The 13971-nt window shown below is 35.6% G+C and overlaps 2 protein-coding genes across 2 annotated transcripts in view; both read right to left on the reverse strand.

Moving 5' to 3' along the window:
- LOC308653702 (peroxisomal bifunctional enzyme-like) overlaps window positions 1-13971 on the reverse strand; it is a 196165-nt gene that overhangs the window by 44512 nt on the left and 137682 nt on the right. The window lies entirely within an intron of this gene.
- LOC308652729 (serine/threonine-protein kinase PAK 2-like) overlaps window positions 454-13971 on the reverse strand; it is a gene marked incomplete at its 3' end in the record, with an annotated part of 268563 nt that continues 255045 nt past the window's right edge. Inside the window, exons 3-7 of the mRNA XM_081300752.1 lie at window positions 12650-12681; window positions 10129-10233; window positions 8197-8301; window positions 6264-6368; window positions 454-492 (exon numbers count right to left, since the gene is read on the reverse strand). Coding sequence (XP_081156878.1) covers window positions 454-492; window positions 6264-6368; window positions 8197-8301; window positions 10129-10233; window positions 12650-12681 — 386 coding nt within the window. The remainder of the gene's footprint in view (window positions 493-6263; window positions 6369-8196; window positions 8302-10128; window positions 10234-12649; window positions 12682-13971) is intronic.

The raw sequence follows: 13971 nt of genomic DNA on the forward strand, positions 1-13971 counted from the left end.
CTAGGTGCATATGTGACCACATGACTGATGTGATTCTACATCACGTACAACCAGAAACATGAGAAGCTATACTCCATTTGTGTATGATGTGTCAAAGTGCCTTCAACTGCCATGTATAACTAATTAGAACAAATTAAAAAAAAAGAATGGTGGCAGCCAGGGGGTGGAGGAGGAGGATTGGGAGTTCTTACTTACATGGTGGCAGAGCTTCTATTTGGAGGGACAAAACTGTTCTGGAAACAGAAGGTTGTACAATATTGTCAGTGTAATTAATGCCTCTGAGTTGTCCACTTAACATGGCTAAAATGGCAAATTTAATGGTACCAGTCCTTTAAAACAATGAACACTTTAATTATTAAAATTTTTAACATTTTCATTTCCAGAAAATTAAAAGAGTAGGATGCCATTCATAGTTTTTCTGGAGAACCTCCTTGGCTGCCAAGATGTGAGGCATTAACTTGTGAGCCGTTTCGCCATGTCCAGGAGTGGGTACTGCAAAGAGAAAATAAAAAGTGCATAATTTAGAAGCAAAACGCTTTATGTTCTTTCAACTAAGGCCTGAAGACTACTTATGAATACAATTGACTTACACAACCCATATTTTAATACCTGCCCCAAACCTCTCTTAGTCACAACCATAACTTTTATAAGCTGTTTGGAAAACAGTTGTTTTTAATTGTTCTAAATTCTAAAAGTCAACAGTTAAACAGCCCATTAATACACTCATGTCAGCATCAAAAGGACACGATATTTGATTGAACCCAGGGTGGCTTTACCAGTGAGCTACATCCCTAACCCTTCTTTTTAATTTTTCAGATAGGGTCTCCCCAACTTCTTAAGGCTGGCCTTAAACTTGTGATCCTCCCTCTTTAGCCTCCCCAGTCACTGGGATCACAGGTGTACAACCATTGAGTATAGCATTTATGGCATTTTTAAGGTAGCTCAACAAGTTATAATGTAATTTATCAAGTTAATGGAACTATTTTGAGTGTGTGTGTGTGTGTGTGTGTGTGTGTGTGTGTGTGTGTGGTGTTAGAACCAAACTCAGGGCCTTGTGCATGCTGGGAAAGCACTCTACCACTGAACAACATCTCTAGCCCCTCTGCATTCTACAAAGAAAACCACTATAAATACTACAGTGAGTAAAATAAGGTTATCATTATCTCTTCCTGCTTGAATTTTGTATCCTCCCGCCTTCCCCTTCCTTTATTGTTTCTCCTCCTCCTCCTCCTCTTCCTTGTTCTCCTCCTCCTCCTCTTCCTCCTCCTCCTCATCCTCCTCCTCCTTCTTCAACTTCCCTCCTTTCTTCCCTCAATTCTTTCTTCACCAACTCCCCCCACCACCGCCCTTTCTTTGTAGGAGGTGGTGCAGGAACTGAACCCAGGAATATGCTAGGCAAATAAGTGCTCTACCACTGAGCAATACACCAGCCCTCTTTTCACTTTATTTGGAGACAGGGTATCTCTAAGTTGCCCAGGCAGGCTCCAATTTGAGATCCTCCTGCCTGAGCCTCTCCAGAAGATGAGATTGCAGATGTGTGCCCCCAGGCCTGGCAGCTTCATCTTTTCTGGGTTAAGTATAAATACAATACATTTGCTTAAAGAAAACAAAATCAACCTGGGGTGCATAAAAGTATTAAGAAAAATGATGACAATCCTTCTATCAATGTGGACTATCCTGTTAAAACGTCACAAGCTTTTTAAAAGTCACATTTCAAAATGATTTGGATCTACTGACACTCTCTTCCTTCAAAAGCTATATGCCAGTTACATCATTCCTAAGAACTGACCATAAAATGATTCTAATGGCTAAATTGAATAGTGCCTTAATATGGGTGTTTTCATAATTTAACCAATCCCCTTTATAAAATCTTTGAATTCTTTAATTTTTGATTATTACCTTTAAGTTTCTAGAAGTGAAATTTGTTCTAATTAATGGATTTTTAGTATAAATTTTAGGTTTAAAAAGTGAGCAGACAATAGAGACCCTCGCTAAGTTGCCTGTGACACAAAAAGAACACTTAAGGGATCCCGCTGACCTTCTCCAAAACTGAAAAGACAACTAGATAGCCTTGCAAATGCTTTTTCCAAATGCATACTGGGTCTTAAAATGTGGATCCTGAAATGTTCCCATGTTGGCCCCTCATTTTCATATTGATATCTTGCATTACAGTGCAGTATACTTACTACAATGATACCTGTTGTGGATACATATCTATATATTAATACACTTTTGTTGTTTTGGGAGGTGCTGGGGCTTGAACCATGGGGACTTGTATATGTCGGGCAAGCACTCTACCACAAATGAACAAATACGGATGTACTTCTATTAATCCAAAGCTAACACTTAACATTAGAGTTCACTCTTTGTATTGGATTATATAATTCTATGGGATTTGAAAAATGAATATTGTCCTGTGTATCTACCATTATAACATCATACTGAACAAATTCACTGCCCTAAAAACCTATTACTCACACCCCTGAATCCCTGCAATCAATGATTTTTTAAAACTCCTCATACTTGAGATGTCCTAAACTTACATGCTAGGCAAGTGCCCTAGCAGGGATGAACACTTCTAGCCCACAGGCTACACTTGAAATTGGAGAGCATCTAGCCCCTTTAGATGGAAGGGCAACACTAAGCACTATGCTCTTAAAGATCTTTCAGAGAATAATATGCCCACGCCATAGGCATGTAGTCAATTATCCAAGTTATTTTCCTGTCATAAATAAATAGATAAGATAAAATTCTTTCATGCCTTTTGGTGTTATGATATCTCAGTTTTCATCCATGAATACTATTCTACTGTATGGATGTAGCACATACATTGGATTCCTTTTGTTTATATTGTGGTGCTGGGGATGGAACCCAGGGCCTCAGCAGGCTAGGCATGTGTTCTACCACTGAGCTGCACACAGTCCTCACATTCAGTTTTTGAAACACATCTTGTTATAGATTTAGCAAATATGAATAAAGATGCTATAAAAATTTTGCACAGGTTTATGTGTGGACACATCTCAATGCATGGGGGTAAATACCTAGGAACACATTGCTGGGTTATGTGGTAAGGTCCTGTTTCATTTTGTGGGAAACTGAATAAACACTCTTCAGGAGTGGAGCCTCCCACTAGCAAAGCAGGAGCATTCCTGTTGCTCCATCTCTCATTCTTCACTTTTTTATTCTTTCTTTCCTTAGTGATTAGGTAAGACTCCGTCTTATTATTGAATGTTCCCATCTTTCAATGATCACACTCGACCATCACATGACACACCATGTCACACAGGACAAGAATCTTGGGGTGGTTGTACTTCGCCCGGACGCTCTTATTGTCATTTTACTTATGCATATCTCCTGCCTCCACTGTTACTATTTTGATTTAAATGGTTTTATCTTTTAAAGATACTTCTATAACAGACAGACATTTATTTATTCAGGTAGATAGAAGTACTTTTGACTTTATTGTATTTGAGGAAGCTATTATTTAGCTTTTGGGAGATACATTTCTGGGTTGGTTTTTTCTATCAGAACTTCATTACACATCATGAAAACCCTTGAAATTGTCTCACAGCTCACTGATGCTATTGCATTTAAAAGTTGTTTTCATTTCTATCTTTATGTTTCACTGTGGTAGTTTCCACTAAAATAATCTATCATTAATCCAGTCTCAAAATATTTTACACAAATATAATGGCTACCCCCTCCCTTTCACTTCAAAGAGCCAGGTGTAAGGAATATAGAAAACACAGCCTTCTGTCATGAGATGGGAATCCAATGGCAGTCCTCAGAGCCACCACATCACAGTCCAGTCCCCATAGTACTTCTCTCCCTGGCTCCATCTGAACTCTTTACTGCTGAAATTCTCCTCAGCTGGAAAGGAATTTCACTCTCAACTGTCTTTAGAATGCAATCAAGGCTTTGAGAGAAATGTCAAAATGAGAAATAAAGTACATAATCTGGGGAAGAAGAAAGATCTAAGTTTTAGGTAGAAGAGTTACCCACATTATGAAACAGAGAAAAAACAGAGCAATAGATGACCTCTCTGGAAAAGGGGACAAAACATGGAAAGAAAAAACCCAGTGAGTTAAGTATTCTAACTTTTAAAGAAGCCATCGATTTTTATTTTTCAAAAAAGTGGTTTTTGATGAGTACTCTTTAGGTAAAAACTTTAATTTAATCTTAAATTAATCTTCTCATAGTAAAATATTTTAAACTTGAAGCTTTTTGAAATTATCTCTGAAAGTCAAACACAAACAGCTGTTTTTCGAACACACATGCACAGATGTGCACACCAGGTGATTAGTCACTCACTGGTCTTGTATGGCCATGTCATGGGACAGTGAAAGGCCGAACCTCTCCATCACCATCATCTTCCTCCATTATTATTGCTAATGTTTCCGGCCCCTTGGTGTTCATCTGTGTTCAGGAGCAAAGGAAGACAAGCCAGGAAAAGACAAAGATTAAAATGTGACCAGGTCTCCTTTTATTAAACAAATTTTAAGAAGTTATTTTTTCCATACCTAATTTTTAAATGACTAAACCTCACTGCTTACAATATATTCAATTAAAAAATAAAGATGATTTTCTGAAATATGGAAAAGTAAATAAACATATATGATAAATATTCTTGAGTGCTATTTAGAAACTTTACATATTTCTTTACCTCATTTTATTTTTTAAACATTTTTTAAAGTCTGGCTTTGAACTTGCAAACCTCCTAAATCAGCCTCACTAGCTTCTGCGATTACAGTCATGCTCCACTGAACCCAGCAATACATGACAGTTTATTTTTCGCTTAAATGCATTTGAAATAATCTAGTAGTACATTAAATGGTCATGCCATATTTTTAATTAATTTACTACTAATGATATTTGAGTTGACATTTGGCTACATTTTGCTATCAAAATAATGGGACACAATCCATAATCTATGCTGTTCTATGGTTTCCCTAGGACACACATGCTAAAAATTACATTTCTGGGTCAAAAGGTATGTAAGTGAAAGTAACATATTCATTTGTGATTTGGGATAGATATATAAAGGGATTTTTAAACAATTTTCTTTCTTTTTTTTTTTTTTTTCTTTTCTTTTTTTTTTTTTTTTGGTGTTTCGTGTTTGGGATTAAACCCAGGGCCTTAAGCTGCTTAGTTTAGTGATTAGGTAACACTCCCTCTTGTTATTGAATGTTTGCATCTTTGAATGATCACACTCCACCATCACGTGACACCCCACGTCACACAGGACAAAAATCTTAGGGTTGTTGTTCTTGGCCTGGAAGCTCTTACTGTCATTTTATATGCATATCTCCTGCCTTCACTGTTATTATTTTTAGTTAAATGGTTTTATCTTTTAAAGATACTTTTATAAGAGACAAGACATTTATTTATTCAGGTAGGTAGAGGTACTTTTGACTTTCCTGTATTTGAGGAAGCTGTTAATAGCTTTTGGGAGATAGAGTTTTGGGTTGGTTTTTTGTATCAGAACTTCATTACACATCATAAAAACCCTTGAAATTGTCTCACAGCTCACTGATGCTCTTGCATTTAAAAGTTGTTTTCATTTCTATCCTTATGTTTCACTGTGGTAGTTTCCACTAAAATAATCTATCATTAATCCAGTCTCAAAACATTTTACACAAATATAATACATACCCTCCCTTTCACTTCAAAGAGCCAATTGTAAGGAATATACAAAACATAGCCATCTGTCATGAGATGGGAATCCAATGGCGGTCCTCAGAGCCACCACATCACAGTCCAGCCCCCTTAGTACTTCTCTCCTTGACTCCATCTGAGCTCATTACTGCTGAAATTCCCCCTCAGCTGGTGAGGAATTTAACTCTCAACTGACTTTAGATGCCATCAAGGCTTTGAGAGAAATGTCAAAATGAGAAATAAAGTACATAATCTGGGGAAGAAGAAAGATCTAAGTTTTAGGTAGAAGAGTTACCCACATTGTGAAACAGAGAAAAAACAGAGCAATAGATGACCTCTCTGGAAAAGGGGACAAAACATGGAAAGAAAAAACCCAGTGAGTTAAGTATTCTAACTTTTAAAGAAGCCATCGATTTTTATTTTTCAAAAAAGTGGTTTTTGATGAGTACTCTTTAGGTAAAAACTTTAATTTAATCTTAAATTAATCTTCTCATAGTAAAATATTTTAAACTTGAAGCTTTTTGAAATTATCTCTGAAAGTCAAACACAAACAGCTGTTTTTCGAACACACATGCACAGATGTGCACACCAGGTGATTAGTCACTCACTGGTCTTGTATGGCCATGTCGTGGGACAGTGAAAGGCCGAACCTCTCCATCACCATCATCTTCCTCCATTATTATTGCTAATGTTTCCGGCCCCTTGGTGTTCATCTGTGTTCAGGAGCAAAGGAAGACAAGCCAGGAAAAGACAAAGATTAAAATGTGACCAGGTCTCCTTTTATTAAACAAATTTTAAGAAGTTATTTTTTCCATACCTAATTTTTAAATGACTAAACCTCACTGCTTACAATATATTCAATTAAAAAATAAAGATGATTTTCTGAAATATGGAAAAGTAAATAAACATATATGATAAATATTCTTGAGTGCTATTTAGAAACATTACATATTTCTTTACCTCATTTTATTTTTTAAACATTTTTTAAAGTCTGGCTTTGAACTTGCAAACCTCCTAAATCAGCCTCACTAGCTTCTGCGATTACAGTCATGCTCCACTGAACCCAGCAATACATTACAGTCTATTTTTCCCTTAAATGCATTTGAAATAATCTAGTAGTACATTAAATGGTCATGCCATATTTTTAATTAATGTACTACTAATGATATTTGAGTTGACATTTGGCTACATTTTGCTATCAAAATAATGGGACACAATCCATAATCTATGCTGTTCCATGGTTTCCCTAGGACACACATGCTAAAAATTACATTTCTGGGTCAAAAGGTATGTAAGTGAAAGTAACATATTCATTTGTGATTTGGGATAGATATATAAAGGGATTTTTAAACAATTTTTTTTCTTTCTTTTTTTTTTTTTTGGTGTTTTGTGTTTGGGATTAAACCCAGGGCCTTAAGCTGCTTAGTTTAGTGATTAGGTAACACTCCCTCTTGTTATTGAATGTTTGCATCTTTGAATGATCACACTCCACCATCACGTGACACCCCACGTCACACAGGACAAAAATCTTAGGGTTGTTGTTCTTGGCCTGGAAGCTCTTACTGTCATTTTATATGCATATCTCCTGCCTTCACTGTTATTATTTTTAGTTAAATGGTTTTATCTTTTAAAGATACTTTTATAAGAGACAAGACATTTATTTATTCAGGTAGGTAGTGGTACTTTTGACTTTCCTGTATTTGAGGAAGCTGTTAATAGCTTTTGGGAGATAGATTTTTGGGTTGGTTTTTTCTATCAGAACTTCATTACACATCATGAAAACCCTTGAAATTGTCTCACAGCTCACTGATGCTCTTGCATTTAAAAGTTGTTTTCATTTCTATCCTTATGTTTCACTGTGGTAGTTTCCACTAAAATAATCTATCATTAATCCAGTCTCAAAACATTTTACACAAATATAATACATACCCTCCCTTTCACTTCAAAGAGCCAGTTGTAAGGAATATACAAAACATAGCCATCTGTCATGAGATGGGAATCCAATGGCGGTCCTCAGAGCCACCACATCACAGTCCAGCCCCCTTAGTACTTCTCTCCTTGACTCCATCTGAGCTCATTACTGCTGAAATTCTCCCTCAGCTGGTGAGGAATTTAACTCTCAACTGACTTTAGAATGCCATCAAGGCTTTGAGAGAAATGTCAAAATGAGAAATAAAGTACATAATCTGGGGAAGAAGAAAGATCTAAGTTTTAGGTAGAAGAGTTACCCACATTGTGAAACAGAGAAAAAACAGAGCAATAGATGACCTCTCTGGAAAAGGGGACAAAACATGGAAAGAAAAAACCCAGTGAGTTAAGTATTCTAACTTTTAAAGAAGCCATCGATTTTTATTTTTCAAAAAAGTGGTTTTTGATGAGTACTCTTTAGGTAAAAACTTTAATTTAATCTTAAATTAATCTTCTCATAGTAAAATATTTTAAACTTGAAGCTTTTTGAAATTATCTCTGAAAGTCAAACACAAACAGCTGTTTTTCGAACACACATGCACAGATGTGCACACCAGGTGATTAGTCACTCACTGGTCTTGTATGGCCATGTCGTGGGACAGTGAAAGGCCGAACCTCTCCATCACCATCATCTTCCTCCATTATTATTGCTAATGTTTCCGGCCCCTTGGTGTTCATCTGTGTTCAGGAGCAAAGGAAGACAAGCCAGGAAAAGACAAAGATTAAAATGTGACCAGGTCTCCTTTTATTAAACAAATTTTAAGAAGTTATTTTTTCCATACCTAATTTTTAAATGACTAAACCTCACTGCTTACTATATATTCAATTAAAAAATAAAGATGATTTTCTGAAATATGGAAAAGTAAATAAACATATATGATAAATATTCTTGAGTGCTATTTAGAAACATTACATATTTCTTTACCTCATTTTATTTTTTAAACATTTTTTAAAGTCTGGCTTTGAACTTGCTAACCTCCTAAATCAGCCTCACTAGCTTCTGCGATTACAGTCATGCTCCACTGAACCCAGCAATACATTTCAGTCTATTTTTCCCTTAAATGCATTTGAAATAATCTAGTAGTACATTAAATGGTCATGCCATATTTTTAATTAATTTACTACTAATGATATTTGAGTTGACATTTGGCTACATTTTGCTATCAAAATAATGGGACACAATCCATAATCTATGCTGTTCCATGGTTTCCCTAGGACACACATGCTAAAAATTACATTTCTGGGTCAAAAGGTATGTAAGTGAAAGTAACATATTCATTTGTGATTTGGGATAGATATATAAAGGGATTTTTAAACAATTTTTTTTCTTTCTTTTTTTTTTTTTGGTGTTTTGTGTTTGGGATTAAACCCAGGGCCTTAAGCTGCTTAGTTTAGTGATTAGGTAACACTCCCTCTTGTTATTGAATGTTTGCATCTTTGAATGATCACACTCCACCATCACGTGACACCCCACGTCACACAGGACAAAAATCTTAGGGTTGTTGTTCTTGGCCTGGAAGCTCTTACTGTCATTTTATATGCATATCTCCTGCCTTCACTGTTATTATTTTTAGTTAAATGGTTTTATCTTTTAAAGATACTTTTATAAGAGACAAGACATTTATTTATTCAGGTAGGTAGTGGTACTTTTGACTTTCCTGTATTTGAGGAAGCTGTTAATAGCTTTTGGGAGATAGAGTTTTGGGTTGGTTTTTTGTATCAGAACTTCATTACACATCATGAAAACCCTTGAAATTGTCTCACAGCTCACTGATGCTCTTGCATTTAAAAGTTGTTTTCATTTCTATCCTTATGTTTCACTGTGGTAGTTTCCACTAAAATAATCTATCATTAATCCAGTCTCAAAACATTTTACACAAATATAATACATACCCTCCCTTTCACTTCAAAGAGCCAGTTGTAAGGAATATACAAAACATAGCCATCTGTCATGAGATGGGAATCCAATGGCGGTCCTCAGAGCCACCACATCACAGTCCAGCCCCCTTAGTACTTCTCTCCTTGACTCCATCTGAGCTCATTACTGCTGAAATTCTCCCTCAGCTGGTGAGGAATTTAACTCTCAACTGACTTTAGAATGCCATCAAGGCTTTGAGAGAAATGTCAAAATGAGAAATAAAGTACATAATCTGGGGAAGAAGAAAGATCTAAGTTTTAGGTAGAAGAGTTACCCACATTGTGAAACAGAGAAAAAACAGAGCAATAGATGACCTCTCTGGAAAAGGGGACAAAACATGGAAAGAAAAAACCCAGTGAGTTAAGTATTCTAACTTTTAAAGAAGCCATCGATTTTTATTTTTCAAAAAAGTGGTTTTTGATGAGTACTCTTTAGGTAAAAACTTTAATTTAATCTTAAATTAATCTTCTCATAGTAAAATATTTTAAACTTGAAGCTTTTTGAAATTATCTCTGAAAGTCAAACACAAACAGCTGTTTTTCGAACACACATGCACAGATGTGCACACCAGGTGATTAGTCACTCACTGGTCTTGTATGGCCATGTCGTGGGACAGTGAAAGGCCGAACCTCTCCATCACCATCATCTTCCTCCATTATTATTGCTAATGTTTCCGGCCCCTTGGTGTTCATCTGTGTTCAGGAGCAAAGGAAGACAAGCCAGGAAAAGACAAAGATTAAAATGTGACCAGGTCTCCTTTTATTAAACAAATTTTAAGAAGTTATTTTTTCCATACCTAATTTTTAAATGACTAAACCTCACTGCTTACTATATATTCAATTAAAAAATAAAGATGATTTTCTGAAATATGGAAAAGTAAATAAACATATATGATAAATATTCTTGAGTGCTATTTAGAAACATTACATATTTCTTTACCTCATTTTATTTTTTAAACATTTTTTAAAGTCTGGCTTTGAACTTGCTAACCTCCTAAATCAGCCTCACTAGCTTCTGCGATTACAGTCATGCTCCACTGAACCCAGCAATACATTTCAGTCTATTTTTCCCTTAAATGCATTTGAAATAATCTAGTAGTACATTAAATGGTCATGCCATATTTTTAATTAATTTACTACTAATGATATTTGAGTTGACATTTGGCTACATTTTGCTATCAAAATAATGGGACACAATCCATAATCTATGCTGTTCCATGGTTTCCCTAGGACACACATGCTAAAAATTACATTTCTGGGTCAAAAGGTATGTAAGTGAAAGTAACATATTCATTTGTGATTTGGGATAGATATATAAAGGGATTTTTAAACAATTTTTTTTCTTTCTTTTTTTTTTTTTTGGTGTTTTGTGTTTGGGATTAAACCCAGGGCCTTAAGCTGCTTAGTTTAGTGATTAGGTAACACTCCCTCTTGTTATTGAATGTTTGCATCTTTGAATGATCACACTCCACCATCACGTGACACCCCACGTCACACAGGACAAAAATCTTAGGGTTGTTGTTCTTGGCCTGGAAGCTCTTACTGTCATTTTATATGCATATCTCCTGCCTTCACTGTTATTATTTTTACTTAAATGGTTTTATCTTTTAAAGATACTTTTATAAGAGACAAGACATTTATTTATTCAGGTAGGTAGTGGTACTTTTGACTTTCCTGTATTTGAGGAAGCTGTTAATAGCTTTTGGGAGATAGAGTTTTGGGTTGGTTTTTTGTATCAGAACTTCATTACACATCATGAAAACCCTTGAAATTGTCTCACAGCTCACTGATGCTCTTGCATTTAAAAGTTGTTTTCATTTCTATCCTTATGTTTCACTGTGGTAGTTTCCACTAAAATAATCTATCATTAATCCAGTCTCAAAACATTTTACACAAATATAATACATACCCTCCCTTTCACTTCAAAGAGCCAGTTGTAAGGAATATACAAAACATAGCCATCTGTCATGAGATGGGAATCCAATGGCGGTCCTCAGAGCCACCACATCACAGTCCAGCCCCCTTAGTACTTCTCTCCTTGACTCCATCTGAGCTCATTACTGCTGAAATTCCCCCTCAGCTGGTGAGGAATTTAACTCTCAACTGACTTTAGAATGCCATCAAGGCTTTGAGAGAAATGTCAAAATGAGAAATAAAGTACATAATCTGGTAAAGAGGAAAGATCTATGTTTTAGGTGCAGAGTTACCCACATTATGAAACAGAGAAAAAACAGAGCAATAGATAACCTCTCTGGAAAAGGGGACAAAACATGGAAAGAAAAAACCCAGTGAGTTAAGCATTCTAACTTTTAAAGAAGCCATCAATTTTTATTTTTCAAAAAAGTGGTTTTTGATGAGTACTCTTTAGGTAAAAACTTTAATTTAATCTTAAATTAATCTTCTCATAGTAAAATATTTTAAACTTGAAGCTTTTTGAAATTATCTCTGAATGTCAAACACAAACAGCTGTTTTTCGAACACACATGCACAGATGTGCACACCAGGTCATTAGTCACTCACTGGTCTTGTATGGCCATGTCGTGGGGCAGTGAAAGGCCGCACCTCTCCATCACCATCATCTGCCTCCATTACTATTGCTGATGTTTCGGGCTCCTTGGTGTTCAGCTGTGTTCAGGAGCAAAGGAAGACAAGCCAGGAACAGTCAAAGATTAAAATGTGACCAGGTATCCTTTTATTAAACAAACTTTAGGAAGTTATTTTTTTTCATAGCTAATTTTTAAATGACTAAACCTTACTGGTTACAATATATTCAATTAAAAAATAAAGATGATTTTCTGAAATATGGAAAAGTAAATAAACATATATGATAAATATTCTGGAGTGCTATTTAGACACATTAAATATTTCTTTACCTCTTATTTTATTTTTTTAAACATTTTTTTAAAGTTGTTGATGAACCCTTATTTTATTTATTTGTATGTGGTGCTGAGAATCGAACCCAGTGCCTCATGCATGCCAGGCAAGCCCACTACCACTGAGCCACAACCCAACCCTACCTCTTATTTTAGAAATTAAAAAAATGAAAAACAGATTTCTTTTGGTAACCTTAATTAGAGCAAGAACTATAAGAAATACATCATCAACTTACTGCAGGTGTTCCAGAAGGGAAGCAATCCTTCTCTGAAAATGAAAGGGAAAGGAATGTTAACAATTTACCACAGAAAACTTTTCTATGACAAAAAGAAAAATAATATAAAAGAGGAGCATGTGAAATGTGTTAAAACCGATTTCATTTTAAGTTGAATTACTTCTCTAGAAATATGATAGTAATAGTAACTTAAAAACAAAATTTATATAAGACTCAGCTACTAACTCTTTAATCTTAATGAAACCTTAAAAATACATTTTGGAAAAACCTGAATTGATCATTCAAATGACTGGATTTCATGGTATGTAAATTATACTTCAATCAAGTTATTAAAATGTAATGGAGTCCCAGCCTGGTAATTCCAAGCCTATAATCCAAGGGGCTCAAGAGGCAGAGACAGGAGGATCTTGAGTTCAAAGCGAGCCTCAGCAATTTAGCTAGGTGTTTAGAAACTCAATGTGACCCTGCCTCTACATAAGATACAAAATAGAGCTGGGGATGTGGTTCAGGGGTTGAGTGCCCCTGGGTTCAATCCCTGGTACCCCGCCCCCACCAAAGTGTAATGAAAACCATTAATACACCCAAGCTGTATTAAAATAAAACATTCCTTGTTTAAGATACTTTCTTAAGCAGTAAAGGTGATATAATATTCTTGAGTACCAAGGAGCAAGGGGATATAAAGCCACCAAACATGGCAACTGGGAAAAGAATTCTTTTTGACATGGTTTGTTTCTTTGTAAACTGCAACTTACTAGTTGATGCAGAAGTTCTAGGTAAAAGTACGAGCTTTTCCTAAGGATACCAGGTAAGTTATTTATAGAAAAAGATAGATCAGTATTACTTGCAAAGAAGTCTACTTCTTTTTTGAACATACCCTTTTTCTCTGTGATGATGTAAACATATTAAATACAATTAATCCAACCACATATGATTTTTGCATACTTAGATTATTTTTAAAAACTATATATATGACTATAGAGACGGAAAACATATTAAATAAAAATTATATTTCTTGGGGTTGTAATGGGCAAAATCTACTCAGAGAGAAATGGGAGAAATTATTTTGCATCTTTGAATGTACAGTGCAAAGGAGAGAAAGCAGGAGAACCAGCGTAGGGAAGGAGAATCTAACTAAATCTCCAAAGACATTCCAGGGATCGCTCAACCAACTGCACCACGTGGACTTCATTCCAATGCTGCCTTACACAAACTGTTGTTAAAAATCCAGTATAGGGGCTGGGGGTGTGGCTCAAGCGGTAGCGGGCTCGCCTGGCATGCGTGCGGCCCGGGTTCGACCCTCAGCACCACATACCAACAAAGAT

This window comes from Spermophilus citellus (assembly GCF_964194105.1).
Source record: "Spermophilus citellus genome assembly, chromosome: 7".
Classification (NCBI taxonomy): domain Eukaryota; kingdom Metazoa; phylum Chordata; class Mammalia; order Rodentia; family Sciuridae; genus Spermophilus; species Spermophilus citellus.